The 21,579-nt window shown below is 48.9% G+C and overlaps 2 protein-coding genes and 1 long non-coding RNA gene across 3 annotated transcripts; 2 read left to right on the forward strand and 1 right to left on the reverse strand.

Annotated features, from left to right (window-relative positions):
- Positions 1–779: 779 nt before the first annotated feature.
- On the forward strand, positions 780–2,433 carry Psors1c2 (psoriasis susceptibility 1 candidate 2). The gene is made up of 2 exons (XM_020183344.2): positions 780–934; positions 1,655–2,433. The coding sequence occupies exons 1-2, from the start codon at positions 880–882 to the stop codon at positions 2,008–2,010; spliced, it is 411 nt and encodes a 136-aa protein (XP_020038933.2). The 5' UTR covers positions 780–879; the 3' UTR covers positions 2,011–2,433.
- Positions 2,434–13,148: 10,715 nt separating this feature from the next.
- Positions 13,149–20,777, reverse strand: LOC141425657 (uncharacterized). Its single transcript, XR_012450692.1, has 3 exons — positions 20,640–20,777; positions 16,746–20,431; positions 13,149–15,180 (listed from the first exon to the last, which is right to left on the reverse strand). It is a non-coding gene; the product is annotated as an uncharacterized lncRNA (long non-coding RNA).
- Cdsn (corneodesmosin) lies at positions 15,710–20,291 on the forward strand. The gene is made up of 2 exons (XM_020154958.2): positions 15,710–15,868; positions 18,060–20,291. Exons 1-2 carry the CDS (start codon positions 15,784–15,786, stop codon positions 19,541–19,543), a joined length of 1,569 nt encoding a protein of 522 aa, XP_020010547.2. The 5' UTR covers positions 15,710–15,783; the 3' UTR covers positions 19,544–20,291.
- Positions 20,778–21,579: the final 802 nt, after the last annotated feature.

Here is a 21,579-nt window from a genome sequence, read left to right on the forward strand (position 1 = left end):
GAGAACTAAAAGATGAGTTCAAGCATGGAGAGCTAGAGCCCAGGCCCAGTGGTAGGGGTCAGGAATAGGGGGGTGTCTTGAGGGTAGAAGAAGAAGCCAAAGTTATGGGAGGGCAGTTTCTGGACTGGTGGAACCATCTCTGTGTAAGGTCAGGAAACCAGGATATCCTCATGTCTCCTTCCCCTTCCACAGTCACCCCAGGTAGCTCCTAGGTGGAATTCCTTGGGTGTCACTGCTTGGGAGGTTCCCTACATTCCTGAAGAGTGCACATGCCAGAGAGCAGCATGCCTGGTCCTGAGGGAGTGGAAGTGCCAGGGAAAGAAGGAAGCCCCCACTAAGACAAGGGTCAGGGGCTGAGGTTGACATTGCCTCACCTGCATCCCAGGTTTCAAAGGCGGCCCCCTACCAGCCCAGGCGTCCTGTCTCTGGCCCTATAATTAATGATGCTTCCCCACGCGGGGTTTGTTCCCATTCCTTAGCTTCTGATAGCTACCAGGGATAAAAGGTGGATGACCCCTGTGATTATGGAGTTGACTGGAAGGGTATTGATTGCTTCAGGGTGTGGGTGGACCTGGGTGTGAAAACAAGGGTGGAGTGACCCAGGGTCTGGGCCACTGATAGGGAGAACTGGTGGCTGGGTCCTGGGATGATGGGGGGTGGTGGTGGATGAAAATGAGAGACGCTGCTGTCATGCCACATGTTAGCCAGGGCTTTCCCAACAGGTTTGACCAGTCAGGTTCTGATGGGATTCCTTGTGTCACTGGGCTGGCCCCTCCCAACAGACTGGCCTCCTCCTCTTCCTCCTCCCATATAAATCCTCTTGGGGCTCTTAGGAACTCAGATTCAGAGCACCCCACCATTGGGGGCCAGTAAACAGCCATGATGCTTAACTGGAAGCTGCTGGGGATCCTGGTCCTTTGCCTGTGTGCCAGAGGTGAGCTGGGAAGAGGTCAGGAGTATATCTGGGAGGGTGGGTATGGACATAGTCAAGAAGACCCACCCTTAGTGAGGGTGACCACAAAGAAGGGCAGGGGTGAAATTGAGGCACAGGGGTGGAAGGGATTCTGGGAATTAAGGGGAAGAGTGCAGGGGATGTAGGCAGGAACATTTTTGGGTCAGAATAAATGTGCTGGTTCAGATGGAGCTGTATGATGATTTCAGAGTTCAAGTTGGGGCCAGTATTCACTGGAGCTGGAGTCTGTGTTAAGGATGGTGGGGTCATTGTAGAGGAAGAGTCTGCATGCCACATGGGGCCAAGGTATAGACCACTCTAGATGCAGACCAGCTCCAGGGTCATGCCAGTGAGGTGTCACAAGCAGTGTTAGAAGAGCTTGTTTGGAGGGTTTTCAGGCTCTTAAAGTGGTTCAGGTCAGTCCAGGGGTTCATTCACCTATTTTTTAAAACTTTGTTTTATCGTTTTTACATTTACTCACATGTATACATTGTTTGGGCTCCCTCCCCATCCCCCATTTCATTCATTTTAAGATTACTTCTGTATTTGGTAAATGTATGGACAGCACTTTGGGTGCTGCCTGGAGCTTCTTGGTAGGGTCAGCTCAGACTGTTCCAGAGAGGCTCTGCCTCCTGGGTCTGAAGCTGGGGTGGGTAAGTCTCATCCTTAGCATCTCTCACGTTTCTCCTTCCTCCTCTACAGGCATCTCAGGCAGGCGGGACCACCCCTCTCCCGCATCCAGAGAGGTTCCAGAGGAGGAGAGCTCCCCAACATTGCCTCAGGGCCCTCCAATTCCTGGTGATCCCTGGCCAGGGGCACCCCCTCTCTTTGAGGACCCTCCACCTCCAGGTCCCAACCGTCCCTGGAGAGATCTGCCTGGAACTGACGCCTGGCCCCCTGAGCCCCCTAACACTGATCCCCCTCAACCTCCCCGGCCGGATGACCCCTGGCCAGCAGGACCTCAGCCCCCAGAAAATCCCTGGCCTCCTGCCCCTGAGGTGGACCATGGCCCTCAGGAGGAGCCAGACCTTGACCCACCCCACGAAGAGTACAGATAAGGAGGATCCCCAGGTGATTTAGGTTCCAGGCAACGTGCATTCAAGCTCGTGTCTGCCTTTCAGTTTCCCCTTAAAATCTTCCCAGTTTTTCCTAATTCCCTTCCTCATTCCCTCAATTGTATTCTGAACTCAGACGGTGTCCTTAACATTTTCTGTCCCCTCTTGCAATCCATATTTAGTCCCACATTTCTGTTCTTCTTTTCTCTGATAGCGAAAGCACACACTCCTACCTCACTCGCCCGGCCCTCTCCCCATCTCTGCTTCTCACTTCCTCCTCCCACTCTTTCCTGTACCTGGGACCTCTGGGACCAGGGCTCACAGCATTGTTGCTCCCTGCTGCCACCTGGTGACCTTCAGCTGGAAACCACAGGTTGCTGATAATGCTTACCATAAATGAAAAATAAAAACCATCTTAATTCTGAATCTAGGCTGCTTCTTTATCAGCAATTACATTTTTAAATATTCAGATGCCATCCTCACAATGCTAAACTTACAGAGAACTGGAAATAATTTGAGTTTCTGTTCTTGTTCATTCATAGTGCATATGCCAGAGGTTTGAAAATGTAACTGTGAGAGTCACAAGTTACACATTCCTTCCTTTTTGGGACCTCTATATTGAAGACCAAGAAAACATGTTAGGCTGGGTGCTGGTGGCTCACACCTGTAATCCTAGATACTCAGGAGGTCAAGATCAGGAGGATTGCAGCTCTAAGTTAGCCTGGGCAAATAATTCAAGAGATCTTATCTCAAAAATACCCAGCACAAAACAGGGCTGGAAGAGTGGCTCAAGTGATAGAGCTCTTACCTAGGGTCTCACTATGTAGCCCAGCTGACCTTGAACTTGAGATCTTAACCTCAGATTTCCAAGTACTGGGATTACAGGCACCTCAACATTTTTTTTTCTGGTGGCATCACTGGGGTTTGAACTCGCAGGGTCTCACACTTGCTAGGCAGGCACTCTACAACCTTTTTTTTTTTTTTTTGATTAGTTGTCTTTGTGTACTGCTTCATTCTTTTTAATGGGTGCACAGTTTTTTTGTTTGTTTTGTTTTGGCAGTACTGGGGTTTGAACTAAGGCCCTCAGGCTTGCTAGGCAGGTGCTCTACCACTTGAGCCACTCCACCAGCCCAGCACTGTACAACTTGAGCCATTCCTGCAGTCCTCAAAATTCTTTAAGGGAGCAACGAAGTTCAAAGGGCAGCGATCCAGAGACATCTCCATAGTCTAGTGTCAGTCAAATGGCTGATCAGAGTTGAAAGAAGGACTAAAGGAAATTGAGAAATTACATTACCTTAGACTTCACCCCTAGGATACCCACTTTATTAATGGTAATTCGCATTAAAACCTACAGGTGACTGGAGTGAAACAAAATTTAGGGTTTAGGAATAATCTTGGAACACATAAGAATTGTAGGGATAAATCTAATAGAATTTAATAGACCCCAAAGTAGATCAGATTCAGCTATTCCTCCATTCATTCTCTTACATCCTTAATATGTCCACCAATGCCGGGAGCATGGAAGTATGAATATAAAGAATAAAATTTTATAGTTTCTACTGGCAGGAAGTTGAAATAGAAGCTAGGAGATGCAAAATTTACGTAGTAAGGATGCATATGACTAGTTACATGAGTGAGCACCATAGAAATGGCCTTGGCAGTGAATGCGGTGAGTTTGGAGTAAAGTCACAGGAGGGGGTGAGGAGGGGTTGGGGGGGTGGGGGGTGGGTTTAGAGGGGTGGGGGTGGGTTTAGAACACCTGGGATGCTTCCAACCTGCAGGGAGGGCGGGTATGGAAGGAGTGAAAAGGCGGGAAAGCGCGACTCATGCACCGCATAAGCGCAGAAGCTGCTGGATAGCTGCACCCTTGCAGCCCAGTGCCCACTACGGTAGGGAACAGGCCAAGGCCCAAGTGCCTGTGTGCAGCAGGGACCTCAGGGCTCTGCCTTGGCGTGTGCTCGTCCTGGAATGGCCTACCTCTCCCTAGCACGTTGTTTCTTTTCAAGATTGTCTCTCCACGCCCCACTGTCCACCCCCACCACTGCCCCAGCAATGATTAATTCCCGGTTGTTTTATCTTCACCGCAGAGATTGTGTTCAGCCATTTCTTCTCGGTAGCCTTTACCCTTCTGCACCGACTGACACCCATTGTGCTAGACATAGTACATGTCCCTCATCTCGCCTGTTCTCCTCCAGCTCAATGCTGGCAAGCATCTGGAAATTTGTCTCTCCCACATCCCCACACCCTCCCCCGAATTTCTCACACCCCATCCCACCCCCAGGCCTTAATTGACCACCCACAAACAGAAGCATCAATACTCAGTCCCCTCTATGGAAGGGGACTTCTAGCTGCCCTCCATGAGACTAGGCTTTGTTCCACTCATTTGCCTGGGCTCCTTCCTGCCTAAGTTCCACTTCTCAACTCTTTCACCTTCATCACTTTTTAACAAATCTTTTTTTTTTTTTTATGGGACTGGGGTTTTGAACTCAGGGCTTCAAGCCTGCAAAGCAGGCCCCCTACCACTTGAGCCCTCTACCATTTGAGTCACACCTCCAGTCCCTTTTGCACTGGTTATTTGGAGATGCAGTCTCCCCAACAGTTTGCCTGGTCTGGCCTCAAATTGTGATCCTCCAAAGCTCAGCCTTCCCAGTACCTAGAGTACAACATGAGCCCCCTGCACCCTGGTTGGATCTTTGTCCTAGGTTCTGCTTCTGTAGCTCTTTTTCCTGCATATGTACCATAGGAGGGCATTGTTGTCAAATGCTCTATGGATTAAGCTCTCACTTGATATGCACCATTCTGCAAAAAAGAGGAACAGGGGCTGGAAGATGTATAGTGACTCCATGCATGGTCATACAGGGGACAATTACAAGACTGGGATTTGAACTCTGGTCAGCGCTGTGCTAACAACTTTGATTTTAACAATTACATTAGGCCATCTCTATTCATCGATGTAATTCTGACACAGAATACAGTGCCTTGGCCATACTGCACGTTTAATGAGTATTTTATGAATGGATGGATTCCTTAATGAATGGCAGGTTTGAACAATGGAGAGTAGATAGAAAGGGTTGCAGGGAGGGGTTTATAACCTGGAGAAAAGGGAGAGACTGTTAGATAGGTAGGCTGGGGAAAAGTAGGGAAAGTCTTATTGCTGGAGCTCAGGAGCTCATATCTGAAATTCCTTCTCCTCTCTAAGACCATGCCCACAGTGGGCAAGTACACCTTGTGGCAAGGAGATATAGGAGTATGGGATTGGAATAAAAGAAGGCAGTCTGGGCCCCTCACACTAACTAACCCTCATGACCCACCAAGCAAGTGAGATGAAGTTAGTTGGGAAAGGAAAGAGAAAAAGAGAGAGAGAAAAAACAAAAACAAAAAAACTTAGAGAGGAAATGAGGGAAAAAAACTAAGTCCCTATGCTGCCTTTTTTTTTTTTTTTTTTTTTTTTTTTTTTTGAGCCAGGGCCTTACTATGAAGCCCAGGCTGGTTTCAAACTCATGATCCTTCTGCCTTAGCCTCCATAGTGCTGGGATTACAGGTTTGTACCACTCAGCCCATTTGTATGCTGCTTTTGTTTTTGCAGTACTGGGGTTTGAACTCAGGGGTTATATCTTGAGCCACTCCGCCAGCCCTTTTTTTTGTGATAGGTTTTTTTTTTAATTTTTATTTTATTCATATGTGCATACAAGGCTTGGGTCATTTCTCCCCTCTTCCCCTGCCCCCTCCCTTACCCCCTCCCCCCGCTCCCTCCCCTCCCCCCCTTACCCTTCGCTACCCAGCAGAAACTACTTTGCCCTTATTTCTAATTTTGTTGTGGAGAGAGTATAAGCAATAATAGGAAGGAACAAGGGTTTTTGCTGGTTGAGATAAGGATAGCTATACAGGGAGTTGACTCACATTGATTTCCTGTGCGTGGGTGTTATCTTGTAGGTTAATTCTTTTTGATCTCACCTTTTCTCTAGTTCCTGGTCCCCTTCTCCTATTGGCCTCAGTTGCTTTAAAGTATCTGCATTAGTTTCTCTGCATTGAGGGCAACAAATGCTATCTAGTTTATTGGGTGTCTTACCTATCCTCACCCCTCCCTTGTGTGCTCTCACTTTATCATGTGCTCAAAGTCCAATCCCATTGTTGTGTTTGCCCTTGATCTATGTGATAGGTTTTTTTGAAATGGGGTCTTGCCAACTATTTGCCGGGACTGGCTCCAAACTGTGATCCTCCTCTCCTGATCTCTGGCTCCTGAGTAGGTAGGAGCCACTGGTGCCCAGTTTATGCTGCATTATTTAATTTCACAACATTATGTTGGTTTTCATGTCTTTTCTCATAAAGTATGAGCTTCTTGAGGGCAGGGAATGGGCCTTGTCTTTATAGCCCTTCTCTCTAGTACCTGACTCTGTAGGTGTTCAAGAAAACAAGAAATGAAGAAAAACAAGAAAGAAAGAGAGAAAAAGAGAGGAAGGAAGAAAGAAAGAAAGGAAGGGAGGGAGGGAGGAAGGAAGGAAGGAGGAAACTGAGTGCTGAGAGAAGTAACTCACCTATCAAGACATATCACAAATATCAATGTAAAGGCTGGGTGCAGGACTGCCTGGCTTCAAACCAATTCTCTGTTTAATTGAACAGGTGGATGAGTGGGAGGGAGAAGGAGGAGGCATGAGGTAATTGAGGATCTTAGTACCTATTAATAGGCCATGGGGACTGGCACTAAAACATGCAGTGTTTTGTTAGCCAGGGAGGAGATTGAGTGGGATTGGATGGAGTGGAGTGTTGACTCAGGGAGACCCATTGTGCCAGTTTATCCATTCAAGTTAGACAATGTCCATTCCTCTTCATCTACCTCTGCTTACTTCCCCTGGGAGTGAATACAGCAGGGATACCATCACATCTTATGTCAACACGGAACCATGGAATTAAATAATAGAATAGTATCATAGATTTATAGAACAATAACCCAGTACTTTGGATGTGCAGGTAGTCAAAAATGCTTGGTCAAGGAAAGAAAAGAACCTAGAACTGGTTTCATGGTATAACCTAATTAATAGAAGTTGAGTTACCCTGAGAAAGCACCGGGGACAGCCCTCAGCCTTTGGGCAGGTGAATGATGTCTTTGGATTAGACAGAAGAGATGGTTGTCGGCCCTGCTTTGAAGATCTCTAGGCAGAGAAACTCCAAACCACTCATTTGTTCCTGTTTGCCCACACATCCAGCATTTATTGAGCTTCTGCTGTGTGGGGTGCTGGGTGATGGTGACAATCCCAGGAAGCAGTTTCAGTCCTCCCTACCCTCAAGGAGCTCTGTGTCTAGGGAGGAAACAAACATGTCAATCACAGCAATAAGATGTGATAAAAGTTAAATTAGAGAGGGGCACACCTGAGGTAGGAGCCCAGAAGGGAAGCCCAACTCCTCTGCCAATTTCATGTTCAAATTCATTTGGCTAAAGAACACTTGCTTGGATATGAATTCAGGCTCTCTTACTGTATGCAGTTCTTTCTAATCTCTTTTTGTGATGTTGGGGACAGAAGGCAGGACCTCATGCATGTTACACAAGTGCTCTACCATTGAACCATATCTTCCACCACTGCTACTGTCGTCATCATTTTCACCACCACCATCATTTGAGATGAAGTGGTCTTGCTCTGTTGCCCAGGATGGTCTTGAAATTCCAGGCTCAAGGAATCCTCCAGCCTCAGTCCCTGCATAGCTAGGTCTACAGGTGTGTGCCATAGCACCTGTCTTCTAATCTTTAGTTAAATGCCAATTAGGTGCTTGGCATTGACTCTAAAACTTGTTGAGCAAAACAAAATCCACTCTAAACTCTTCAAAGGCAGTAAATAATTGCTGCTTAGCCTTCCTTTTTGCTGCATAATCTCAATTACTCTTATAGTGTTTTCTTTTTTTTTTTTTGGTGGGACTGGGATTTAAACTCGGGGTTTTGAGCTTGCAATGCAGGCGCTCTACTGCTTGAGCCACACCTCCAGCCCATTTTGCTCTGGTTATTTTGGAGATGGGGTCTCCCCAACTATCTACCTGGGCTGGCCTCAAGTTACAATCCTCCTGATCTCAGCTTTCCAGGTAGCTGGGATTACAGGCTGAGCCAGTGGCACCCACCTTCTCAGTGTTGAGAGGACTCAGGTTCTGGTTCCTACTTTGCCATCTGTTCTCTGTGTGAGCTTGAGATAGGGTTTTAAAGTATTTCTTTCTTTCTTTCTTTTCTTCTTCTCTCTCTCTGATTCTGTCTCTCTATCTCTGTCTCTATCTACATCTCTGTCTCTCCCTGTCTCTATCTTTGAGATAGAGTCTCGTTATGTATCCTAGGCTGACCCTGAACTCATGATCCCCCTGCTTCAGCCTCCTAGGTGCTAGGAGTATAGATGGGATTTGTTTACTATCTCTAACTCCTGAGAAATCCTGAACCCTAGTTTCTTGTATGTGGGCGTTTCTCACTCTGCCACCAGAGGGCAGTCTAGAGGCTCATTGTAGGAATTTTTTTCTGGAGCCCTCCTTGCTCTTGGTTGCATTAACATCAAGTATTCACTTGTCAGCACATGAGAGTCATTCTTGGCAACCACGGTGACCCCTCTGAGACAAGCCAACCATGTGAGGTGAGATGAGGCAGGCTCTGGAAATTCTGACAGACTGCTTGGTCAATGGTCCCATAACCATTGCTATTTCCTTTTCTCTTTTATTGTTGTTATTATTATTTCATATTAACTAAACTTGGAAACATTATTTCCTTTACCACATCACCATTTTATATCTCCTCAGGAAAGCATAGCACTACTGACCATGGCATCCCAAGAAGAACATCAATCTTTGGTCACAGTGTCTCACTAATTATTTATTGAGTTCCTTCCAGAGCCTGCTGTAGAGGTGTGGGGACAGCAGTGAGGCTAGGGGACAAAGACCTTGCCCTGGCAGGGCTTACTTTCTAGAAGGGGAAGTGAATGCCAAACGATGCATACCGGACATCTGTAATAGGTTATCATATAGTGATAAACACTATGACATACAGTAACACAGACGAAGGGAAGAGAGAATAATGGTTCTTGAGGTGGGAGCTGAGACATACTTTTAAAGACCTGCCTGAGATGATAGGTGACAAGAATGAATGAAATGGGGGAGCAAGAGAGGCTACAGGAATATCTGGGGAAAACAGGCAAAACCAGCTTAGTGTAGCATCAGGATCCTAGGGCCAAGTCCCTGTCTACTGATAGTAGATATTGTGCTGAACTTCTGAATTTGTGTTTGCAGTTCCAAAGGACTAATAATAACTGCACCTTCTAGGGTCATTGAGAGAACCTAGGTAAATCCTGCACATACAGATGTTTGCAGTGAGTGAATGTTATACACTATCCAGGAATTGCAGGTGTTCTTTGGTGGAGATGGTCAGCCTCTCCAACAGGAGTTTGCACTTACTGGTTACCTCGTGCTGGGTGATGCACTAGGTGCCAGGAACTAGAGAAGCTGCCTACACATGAAGAGCCCTCAGCCAGAGGCTCTCAGACAGGCCAGAAACAGGGGAGCAGAGGGGCCCTCAGGAATTCTATCCCCAGGAACTGAGCCTCTGAGGGTCACACCCAGGCTAGAAGTCTCTCCTGATACAAGTCTGTCCAGCCCCTCTGGAGACCATGAGACCATGTGCAGACTGTGCCCTGGCCCACCCTTCCCTCTGGCCTCTCCTATATGTTCCTCCTGGCTGGGGAGAGAACTGGATTTCTAATTCTGGATGACCAATAAAAAGCATAATGGCCACAGTGGGAAGAATGACTGTTTAATAGGTACGCGAAATGAGCAGATGATGAGGGTTGGTTTCCCTGGCGCTTGTTCTATACAACTGAGAAGGGGCAAATATTTTGTTACTCTGAGAGCTAATCACAGCTTCTGTCTGCACCTCCTCACAGGATGAGAGGGGTGATGACCAAATTAGGTGTCACTTAGGCAGGGCTCTGAAGTCTTGGGCTCAGGGAGCATGACTATCCCTCAGCTGACCCTTGCTGCTTTGGAGAAGAAAGAACAAGGATGGGGGTGTAAGAAGCCCAATGGGCAAAGTCTCACCCCATCCCCCCGTCAATTCTTTCTCTCTCAGGATTCAAACCTGACAACGGGTCTGGCTCTGACTGTGGCCCTGACTCCCACGGGCTGGCTACAGTGCCCTGGGTCCCTTGGAGGAAGTAAGTGGGCTGCTAAGGGGCTGAGGAAAGGCCATGAGTAGTGAGGAAAGTGGAGGATGACCAGGTCCAGGTCAGGAGGGTGCTTCTGGAGTGATGGAATGGAGCCGATCAGGGAAGAAGGAAGGATGGGTAGAGCTGAGAACAGCTCACACCACTGAATATTCTGAGAGAAAAGGGCAGGCAGGGAAGACTGCTCATTAGAGCAGTGGTTCTCAGCCAGGGGCAATGCACATGCCAGAACCCCTAGGGGATTTAAAAATACACAGTGCTGTCCTCTCCCAGCATCCGATCAACACTTTGTCCAGGGGAAATCCCCATCCTTCCTCATCACAGCCATGTGAGCGCTGCTATTTGTTAATGGAAGTGTGTTGCATCTCTTGGAAAGAAAAAAATAATCCAGTAGAGAGAAGAGTAAGGGAGTCAGTCACCCATGAGGAATGAGGGTAGGGCAGACAGCACAGGGAGTCAGTGAGTAGCTTTGTGTCAGAGCCAAGTGCACGTGTCTGCTCCCTTCTCCCAAGACTGACTACTCCTGGAAGCAAGGCCTTGGCCCTTGCCATAGTGCACCCTCAACACTGATGGGGGTTTTGCACATGGTAGGTGTGGTTGGAAGGGAGTGGGGCACGGATGCCAGAAAGGAAGGAGATATACTTCTGAGGAAGGCAGAAAGAGGAAGCATGACTGGACACATTTCTCCATTCTCTCATTCCAAAAAAATTGCCAAGTGACTACCACAGATGAGTACTGGGGGCTTGGTGAATACACACATGCTTTGCTCACTGTCATGGAGCCAGAAGCCCAAAGGATAAGGTTTATGCTGTATTTTGAAGCCTGGATTACATGCTGCAGTCTATCTGAAAAGAGAATGAAGGAGTCAGGACCGGGCAGACTATCTATCACAAGGAAGAAACTGCAGAAGCAAGTCGGATGCTCCCAAGAGGAAGACAGAATAGAGATGAGGACCAAAGGGAGCCATTTCCCTATTGCATGGGCACAGATGGGTTGGAAACCAAATGCAGACAGGTCCTCTCCTTCAGTGCTCTTGGTCACGAGAGTGACCAGGTAAAGAGTATGGATGACTCATGGACACCTATCCTCACTACAGGAAAAACAACTCAGAGGACATTCCCAGTGGGAGTGGGCCAGGAGTGTCAGCTTCCACTCTAGGGAGAGGAGGACGTTGTGATCAGAGATGAGTCCACATGGGAGAAAGACGGGAGGAGTGGAAAAGGCCTTGTATTGGAGCCAGAGGAGAGAGGAGCAGATCTGAAGAGTGCTGAGGTCTGGGCCCCAAAGAGGCTCGGGGTAGCCTCTGTCCACCTCTCTTGCCACAATTAATCTCCTTTCAGGATTTTTCTCTTCTGTGACCACGCAATTTTCTTTTTCCCATCCTAAGTCCCAGGTCAATTAAGGCTCCCTCCATGGAATGCTTGTTCTAGAACTTCTGCTCTGACTTTTAGGCCCAAAGGTGAAAAGCAAAGGAGAGCAACCGAGTGGGATGGATTGCGTGTGCTGTTGATTGTCTCGCTTAAGACTCCTTAACTTCTGAGGCTTCAAGAGAAGTGGTAACATTCTGTGTAGAGACACAGACACACATGCTGCCAGGGTGTAAGGAGGCTGTGGAGCCTGGCCATGAACCACTGCCATTTGTTTACAGCCCAGCGCCAGCTGTGCAAAGGAGAGGGATCTCTGTGGGCTTGGAGGTCCCACAGGGCTGGGTTTGAGTCTTTTACAAATCTTTTGCTTTGGAGCAGCTAGTTCAGACACATAGTTTAAACTCAGTTTCCTTCTCTGTGAAAAAGAGAGAAAAAGCACTTGCCCCATAGGGCTGTTATGAGGATTAGACTAGACAACACAGGATGAAAATCAGGACAATGTCTGGCCACAGTGGGCAGCCAGTGAAGGGGGTTCTCTTATCCAGCATCCTTTTTGATCAGGCTGTTCTCTCATTCAAAGCCCTTCAGTTCCCTGTGCCCTCCCACATTTACTCCACTGCCCATCAAAGTCAAAATCCTTTAGCCTGTGTTATAGATAACCTGTAATCCCAGGGCACCTAGCTCATCCTTCCGTCCACCCCACTATTCCTCTACATGTGCCGGGCCACCCACTCTTTCTTGATATATCCCACGCCCCACCAGGGTCCGGTCTGAGTTGCTGCTCCCTGCTCTTCTCATCATTCCTCAAGGCCCAGAGAAAGACCTGCCACCTCCTCCAAGCCCAGTTCCCATTCCCTTCACCACCACAGGCTTCTCTCTGTGCTGTGTGTCCCCAGATGGACTGCAGCTCTTTCAGGGCAAGCAACAATTCATCTTCCTACTTGTTTGCAACTTCCAAAGCACACATGGGAGCGGGCATGGTTATCTGGTGCCCATGCAGAGCAGAGGGCAGGCAGCACAGAGTTGCTGGAGTGGACAGAAACATGTCTTCCTCATAAATGCAAGGATCTCTTGCCTTTGGAAGGTGCAGGCTTTCAACTTGGTTTTCCTTCTGGGCAAGGGGCTGCTCTGTACCCTCCCCTACTTTCTCACACAGTCCATCCATTGCACTGGCCACTCTCTGGTGGAGTGACGGCTGGAAGCTTGCTGTGCTATCCCGCAGACCCGCCCGTGTGACTGTGGATATCATCAAACTGACCAGCTTTCCAGAAGATGATCCTGGCCTATGTGGACACTCAACCAGTGTTCCTTCCCTCTTTAGCCTCATTAGCTTCAAGTTTTCACTGCTTGAGCTGAGAGGAAGGTTAATGGTGAGGACACAGCAAAGTTCAGCATCCCACCCATATCTGCAGGAGATACAATTCAAGACCCCCCCCAGTGACACTGGAAAGGATAGAGAGAACCAACCCCTCTATGTGCTGTATTATTTTTCCTATACATGCATATCTATAATAAAGCTTAATTTATAAATTAGGCACAACAAGAATGATAACAATAAAACAGAACAATTATAAGTATGTACTGTAATTAAGCATTTTTAAAATTTATGGATCATTTATTTCTTGACTTTTCTATTTATTATTTTTAGACCACAGTTGACCACAGGCAAATGAAACAGCAAAAGGGGAAACCACAGATATGGGACAGACACTGCAAGGATTTCAGTGAGAATGGGGAGTACAGATTGGAGCTCCAAGGGCTCAGATGTGGACAGAGCAATCTAGGTCCAGTGCAGCCCAGGCTGATGGGATGGGAAGAGGGTGGATAGAGAGCAACCCTGTGGAAGAATGTGCCTGTGTAGGTGACTGGAGAACTGGCAAGGGGCCAAGAGAGACTGTGCCTCCTCCAGCCTGGCAGTCCTGGCCAAGGTCTGACAGAAGCAGGGAGGAATGTGAAAAAGAAAACAAGACAAACTTTGCCACCTCTGGCTGGTCAGGAGAAACTGGTGCTGGAAAAGAATAACCCACAGTCCCCAAGTTCTCTTGCCTTCTCCCCACCCACTCAGGGGCAGCCCAGCATGCTCCAGACCACAAGGCTCCTTTCCCCTCTCTTGTCTCTGCCACTCCCCTCCCTGTCCCAGGGCCCCCTCCTTCTCCTTTTCCTAGATGGGGCCTGAGAGTCTAGGGAGGGGCATGCGGGAGGTGCTGACATCCAGAAAGAGCAACATCACTTTACAACGCATCCCTGTCTCAGATTCGTGTCTGCTGCTCTGCAAAGGCAGGATGGGTGCAAAGCAGTCTTTCAGGGTGGGTTGTGGGCAAACCATCCTATTTGTTTTCCCTTGAAGACAGGATGCAAACAGGAGCAGCTGTGGGGCTTCATTTGCTACTCTGACTGTGCAGGGATGGGGGATGTTATACCTGTGTCCCATTTATTCTTTCTTCCAAAGCCAGTATTATATAAAATATCCCCATTTTATAGATGAGGAAACTTGAAGTACAGAAAGGTTGGATGAGTTACCTAAAGCTAGAGGATTAGCTGGACTTAAACCCATGCCATCCGTATGCTAAAGGCAAGGTTTCCATTTGTTTTGTTTTATGGCTGTATCATTTTCTTCAAAGGTTGATGGCCTCTCTCTGCACAGCTCCTATGGACCTTGTGCCTTATGCTCCCATTCTAGGTACCAGCAGGAAATCAACGGTTTAACTAGATGGTGGTCAGTGGTTTCACGTGGCTATTTACATTTACATTAATACAAGCTAAGTAAAATAAAAAACCCAGGTCTGCAATGGATTATACTAGTCCCATTTTAAGGACTCATAGCCCTTAAAATTGGTGGCTTCAGTAACGGACAGCACAGACATGGGACAGCTCCATCATCGCATTGGTGGAGTTTGGGGCAGGGCAGGAGACAAAGAGAACAGGAGAGACTAAGCCAAGGGCTCCAGGATAGAAATACCTTTGGGAGGAGGGGGGCCGTTCTGGGAGGGAGGGGAGGAGGGCTCCTTTGGGCTGGCTGGCTAAGGAGAGACTCCAGGGCCCCTCCCTCCGATACTGGTACTCTCTGCAATACCAGTGAGCAATAGCCAGGGCGGGGCTGGGCCAGAGCAGGAGGAGGGACAGCCACCAAGGAGAAACCACTACCCTCTTGAAAGATCCCAGGGCTCTGAACCTCTGTCCTTCAGGGACCCAGCAGCCTGCCTGGCCTTCCTTTATCCGACTCAGACAGGACCCACTGCTGCTTCCTGTTCGCCCATCCAGGCCAGAGAGCCAGCTAATGGGCTGTCCGGCCACCACCTTTCCAATTAACCTCATTAGTCTCTTGCTCACCCTCCTGAGTCTGGGTCACCACTGTGGGGGAGGGGCTATGAGTGGCCTGTGAGTAACTGAGGCCCAGCTATGACAGGGGTCCCCAGCCCAGGCCTCTCCTTGGGCCAAGCCTTGACTCCCAGGGCCCCTCATGCTGTCCCTGTTGCGCCCTGGAAGAGAGTTGTCAGGGGGCTGGTTTTCAGAACGTGATGTCCATGGAGAGGGTTCATCCACTGATAGGACATGTGATAGGCGTGTGGCACGCTGGTGAATGGAAGTGGCAAAAGGTGAGATGAAAGGGTGGGGGCAGATCTTCGCATCTGAAAGAGGAAAATAGAGGATGAGTGACGGTATCTGCCAAGGTGGGAAGTGAAGGAAACAGGCAAATCCAGACCTCAATGGGAACCTTGGTGGGGTTGTACCATGCAATGGGATGGGGCGAGGTGGGAGTTGGAGCAGCTGCTAGGCACTTCCCAAGGATGGGAAAGAAAGGTGAAATGCCCACACCTTGTCTTCAAGTGGAGGGAAGATAAGAGGATGGGACAGACCAATCCTGGGAAGCAGGAAGGAAAGGAGTCAAGCAGCTGAGTCCCAGGGTGAGAGTGGATGACCCCGAGAGAGTGGCCCTGGTAGAGCGCTTGGTTCTGGGTTAGGCAATGAGGAACCAGGGGAGGCCAGCCAAGGCAGGATCTAGGGCCCTGTGGCTGTGGATCCCCCACACTTCAGCTACCACTGCTGCTGAGTAGGCAGACGTGACAGCTGATTGCTTCAGCTCCTCCCGCCACACCAACTTCCCCAAGGCACCCACCCCCTCCGCCCCTCCTCCCTCCCCACAGTGACTCCTGCCCAGGGAATGTCCAGCCCTGGCATAAAGGCCCTGGTGTCCACGAGCTGCTGTCAGTCAGGAGACTGCACCATCCACAATGGGCTCCTCTCGGGCACCCTGCATGGGGCGTGTGGGAGGGCAAGGGATGATGGCATTGCTGCTGGCCAGTCTTTTCCTGCAAGGTAGGAGTCTGGGGGCCTTAGGGGTGGGAAGATGGGAAGGGGGAGAAGGGATGCTGACCCCAAGAAAGGGGATGTTGGGGGGAGAGTCCAGAAGAAGACCCAGCAAGGGAGAAGGGCAGGGGCTCTGAATCTGATCTTTGAGTCTAGGGGCTACTCCTCACTGCCTTGTCACTTCAGGCAGCTTACTTAACTTTATTCTTAAAGTCTTCTAAATTAAAAATTATTTTTGTTCTCACAAATGCTTGCCAAGCATTCTACCCCTGAGCTAAGCTCCCAGCCCCTACTTAAACTTTCTGTGCTTAATAAAATGGGCTTAATAACACCCATGTGTGTCAAATTAAATAATGCACATGACATGCTTTGGAAGTTCTAGAGGGTTGTATAAATATTGGTTGTTGTTATTATTATTACGGAAGTGCTAGAAGGGTGAAGATTGAATATTTCATAGGAATAATAATTGCTAACAATTTTAGAGTCCTGTTACATGTGCCGGACACTGTCCTAAACACTTTAAATACATTAGCAGTTTTGATCATTGCAAGAATTGTATGAGACAGCCGGGCACCAGTGGCTCACACCTGTAATCCTAGCTATTCAGGAGGCAGAGATCAGGGGGATCGAGGTTCAAAGCCAGCCTGGACAAATAGTTTGCAAGACCCTATCTCAAAAACAACCATCACAAAAAGGGGCTAGCAGAGTGACTTAAGGTGTAGGCCCTGAGTTCAAATCCCAGTACCACAGAAAAAAAAAAAACAAAGATGAATTGTATCAGAGAAGATTTGTTATTCCCACTCTACAGAAGAGGATACTGAGGTTCAGAGAGGTTCGAAAACTGTCTCAAGATTACAGTTAGAAGCAGGAGAGCCAGGATTCAAACCTCAGGCTGGGAAGGTCTGTTGTCCATCTGCAGAGCAGAGAAGGGGCAGTGGCAGGTCTGTTGGCCACCTTCAGAGGAGTGAAGGAGCAGTGGCGGAGCTGGGTTTAGTGTGGAGGTACATATGGAGGATTTCTTTGTGAGGAGATAGGACGTCTCAGATTTTGGAGGTCTGGAGGAGGGCTCAAGGATGTGTGTGAAGAATGAATCATAATTCTACTGCTTTGGATGATCTCACTTAGTCTTCATAGCGATGCTGTGACGAAGGCAAAGCAGACTTGGCCTCTCTGAACATATAAATAAAAGCTCAGAGAAGTTTAGAAATTTCTAGTGTGTGGCTCTGCCCACAATACCTGAGACCTGGAGGGGCCAGGGTGGGCAGAGGACACTCAGGTGAAAGAGTTTAGGATAAGCAGAAAGTTGAAGTGGGTGCACACTGAGGGAGGTAAAGGCAGTAGGAGTTAAACGCAGGGGCTGGGGGAGGGGTCAGCAGGTGCACGTGTGTGATGGCTGGGTGGGGAAAGAGGGAAACAGATAATGGTCACCTGCCTCAGAAGAGGGTTTCATGTTGTGTCCTGGGCTGGGCCAATGAGAGCAGGGGTGGCTCAGGGTGAGGTGTCCTGTCACACTGGTACCAGCAGGTTCTGAAGCAACAGTAGAGTGCCCCCATATCTTGGCCCCCACCCAGATTTACTGGCACAGCCACTGCTGAGACAGGAAGCAGGATTTCCACACTTTTACCTTCATAAGGGAGCTGCTGACCAAATGTTATCCGTCAAGTACTCTCTCCTGTATGTCAGCCCCTTTGCCATCAAGTTCTCTTTTTCAAATGTCTTTCTGCCTCCTTTCTCAGCCCTTCATCATTTTGCCTTTTATTGTCTCCTTATATTTGGTCCCATGGTCTGGTCCAGGATTCCTCCGCAGCCATCCCTCGGATTTCTCTATCTTTCAGAGTTCCAGCCTCCCCACTCTCTTCTTTTACACCTGTTTGTTCCTGGACCTAGTTGTCCTCATTCTCTATTCCCCGCAGATTACTCCTTCAATGCCTCCCACTTTGGAGTAGCATTGTATATTTTTTGGTAAATATTTGACCTCCTCCCCACTCAACCGTCATTCCCAAAATAATGAAAACATCCTTATTCTGTCACCCCAATATCCTTTAAAGACTAACAGCCAGTTCTCCTTTTCTTACCTCCTAACTCTCCTGGACTCCTCTCAGGGGAAACCAAAGTGGCAGATGACTAGGATGGGGCTGAAAGTTGAGAAAGGAAGCCAAGTCCCTCTCTGGACCTTACTGAACACTGATTTCCTCCCCAGGGACCTTAGCTAAGAGCATTGGGACCGTCTTAGACCCCTGTAAGGACCCCACACGGATCATCTCCCCCAACGACCCTTGTCTCATTGGCAAGAGTGGCTCCAAAAGTTTCATCAGCCAAGGTGGCTCCAGCAGCCATGGTGGCTCCAGCGGCTCCAGCAGCTCCAGTTCCAGTGGTTCCAGCAGTGGTTCCAGCGGTGGCTCCAGTGGTTCTAGTATCTCCAGTGGTGGGTCCAGTGGATCCAGCGTCATCCAGGGTGGTTCTTCAGGATCTTCGGTATTTAAGCCAGGAACAGGGTATTCCCAGATCAGCTACTCCTCTGGATCTGGCTCCAGCCTACAAAGCTCATCCAGCTTCTCCCAGTCAGGAAGCAGCAGCTCTCAGTCAGGAGGCAGCAGGGAAGGACTACCGACTGGTGATTCTTCGTCAGGCTCTTTCCAGTATGGAGGAGGTTCTTCCTTTTCCCCAAGCTCTGGAATGTCCAGCAGCAGTGTCCAAAGCAGCAGCTCCAGTCTGCGTCCCTGTAGCTCAAACGTCCCTGACTCTCCCTGCAGTGGGGGGCCTGTCATATCACACTCTGGCTCCTACATCTCCAGCTCCCATTCTGTGTCAGGGGGACAGAGGCCTGTAGTGGTGGTGGTGGAACAGCATGGCTCTGGTGGTCCTGGAGGGGTTCAAGGTATCCCCTGTAGTAATAGTGGCCTTTCAGGCAAACCCTGTCCCCCTATCACTTCTGTACAGCAGTCCTATGGTGGCTATGAGGTGGTAGGTGGCTCCTCTAACAGTTACCTGGTCCCAGGCATGACCTACAGTGGGGGTAAAATCTACCCTGTGGGCTACTTCACCAAAGAAAACCCTATCAAGGGCTCTCCAGGGGTCCCTTCCTTTGCAGCTGGCCCCCCCATCTCTGAGGGCAAATACTTCTCCAGCAACCCCATCATTCCCAGCCACAGCTCTTCTAGTTCCAATATCTACCAGTCGGGAACTTCCCCAGTCATTGCATTCCAGCCTGTGGGCACTGGTGGTGTCCAGCTCTGTGGAGGCTCCACAGGCTCTAAGGGACCCTGCTCCCCCTCCGGTTCTAGAGTGCATATCAGTTCTAGCATTTCCAGCAGTTCCAGTTCATCCTACCACCCCTGTGGAAGTGCCACTCAGGGGCCCTGCTTCCCTCCAGGTACTGGCTCTATTGGTGGCAGCTCCGGCTCCCTATCCAGTGGCAAAATTGTCCTTCAGCCCTGTGGCAGCAAGTCCACCTCTTCTGGTCAGCCTTGCATTTCTGTTTCCTCCTCAACATTGAGTGGAGGTCCCGATGGCTCTCCTCAGCCCGATCCCTCTGCTGGTGCCAAGCCCTGTGGCCTCAGCAGCTCTGGAAGAGTGCCTTGTCGCTCCATCCGGGACATCCTGGCCCAAGTGAAGCCTCACAAGCCCCAGTTAGCTGATCCTGAAGTTTTCCTACCCCAGGGAGAATTACTTGACAAGCCATAAGTCAGTTTTTCATATGTGCATGCATGGGCACACACACATACACACACACATCATCTCCCAACCAGGAGATGTCCAGGGCCCCAGGCATGGGATTAGCTCATTTTTCCTCCTCCCTCCCAAAAGAGCTGCTCTACTTGCTCTATTATCCCATGTTTTAAATTCTCTTCTATCATCCCTTCTTTCTTCTGCTCACCCAAATGGTAGACTTCTTTCCTCATTCTCTCCTACTGCTTAAGATCCCATTTCACTGCAGTGCCCTACCTGCCAAATTACCACCCCTTAAAGTTTCCTTTGCTATTTCATTGAGATGGTCCATTGACTAATCTCACCTATTCAAGATCTTGACTGAGAAACTGAGAAACGCTCCTAGACCTCTGATGTCTGGACAAGTCATCCCTTCCTCCTACTTTGTTAAATAAAGCAAAGTCCAAACCATTACATAAAACAAAGATCACTTTTCACTGACCTCTCTTCACCATTTTTCAAACAACTTGCTATGCCACTGGGGTCTCACTCCCAATTCTACCCCAAATCTCCATCATTTAAGTTCACCACACCCTGTGAGATCCCTGTTTCCAACACACCCTTGCCTGTTAAGCTTCCCTCTCAGCCCCATTCCTGGCTGCCCCTTCTCTCAATGCCCAGATGCTTCCCTGTGATGAAGACACCAGGGCATCTGCAGAGATTGGAGCAGACTCCTACCTCTCTCTGGATCCTGGACACAACTCAATAAACTGTGTGAACGCAATGCAGACTTTTTGCCTTCTTGGAGTCTTGGGTCTCCTCTTAGGACCTGGATAGTACTCCTCCTATGTCTCTAGAGGTCCCTGTTTCACCCATTTCATTTCTAAGTTGACTCAGTATTTCTCTCATACCTTACACCTCCTCCTACAAAGAAGGAAAACAATAAATATTTGTTGAGCTGAAAGCAGAGGTTGCCTGGTCTCCCAGATCCTTCTTCCCTCTCATTGATCCAGGAAATCTGTCCTCTTTCTACTTTCCATTCACACTGGGGTCCTCTCCTCCCCTCATATAAAGTCCTCATAATTTCCCTCCCCACCCAGTCTCCTTCTCCTCTACCATTAGTATGCCTTACCTTCTAGACACTGTCCTCTCTAGGAGTCCCCAGTGTCAATTTCCTGGTTTAAGACACCTCGGACCTTGAGAAGGCTGGGATGCAACAACCCAAACAAGATTCCTGGTGACTGAGTAGGAACTGGGGGAGGAGAGAGTAAGGCAGGATGGAAGCATGGCAGAGAGTATGCCAAGCATAGTGACTCACTGGCCTGTTTAACAAGATCCCAACCCATGGCAGAACAAAGTCAACAGTGTCTTCTCTGCCTCTAGACTCTTGCTGCCTCTGCTGTGGTTAGAAAGAGAGCTGTGGTTGCTACAGTTCCAGGGCGAGAGAGCAAAGCACTCCAGTGGAGAAGGGAAGGTAGCCTCCATGGGGAAAGTACAGAGCATGGTGAGGGCCATGTGACTTATAACCCTGAGGAAGCTCTCATATCCCAGGGAGGAGGTAGGGGTGGCGTTCCTGTAGAAAGGGCCTCACCTCAAGCATAGGCCACCTCAGAGTGTCTGCTTGGCTGCAAGCATCCTATCCTAAGATCTAACCTGATCCCTCCTATTGGGGTGGAATAAGCTGGTGATGAATTTAGAACTGCCAAAATTCTAAGACCAGACCAGCAGCAATACGTTACATTGACTAGAAATGAGCTGGGGCAGCTGAGCCAATCTTCAGGGTCAACTAGAGACAAAGCAGGGTTCCAAAACAGTCCTGTTTCTGTCTTCATTGTAGAGTCACCTTCTGTCTAGCATCTGGCCTTCTGACTGTAGACAAAGGCAGGTTTTAAGGCCCTCAGAAGCTCCATAGATGGGAACTGCAGGGAGAGACAGGCCATCAATGTTGGAATTTCTCTGATCTCTGGTATGGTACAGGTTAAAAGCTTAGACAAAATTGGTGGATATCACCCCAAAAGGCTACTGTGCTTTCCTCATTGGCCAGTTCTGCAGAGGAACTTGTCACTCTTCTA

The sequence above is a fragment of the Castor canadensis genome, chromosome 8 (assembly GCF_047511655.1).
Source record: "Castor canadensis chromosome 8, mCasCan1.hap1v2, whole genome shotgun sequence".
In the NCBI taxonomy this organism is placed as follows: Eukaryota; Metazoa; Chordata; class Mammalia; order Rodentia; family Castoridae; genus Castor; species Castor canadensis.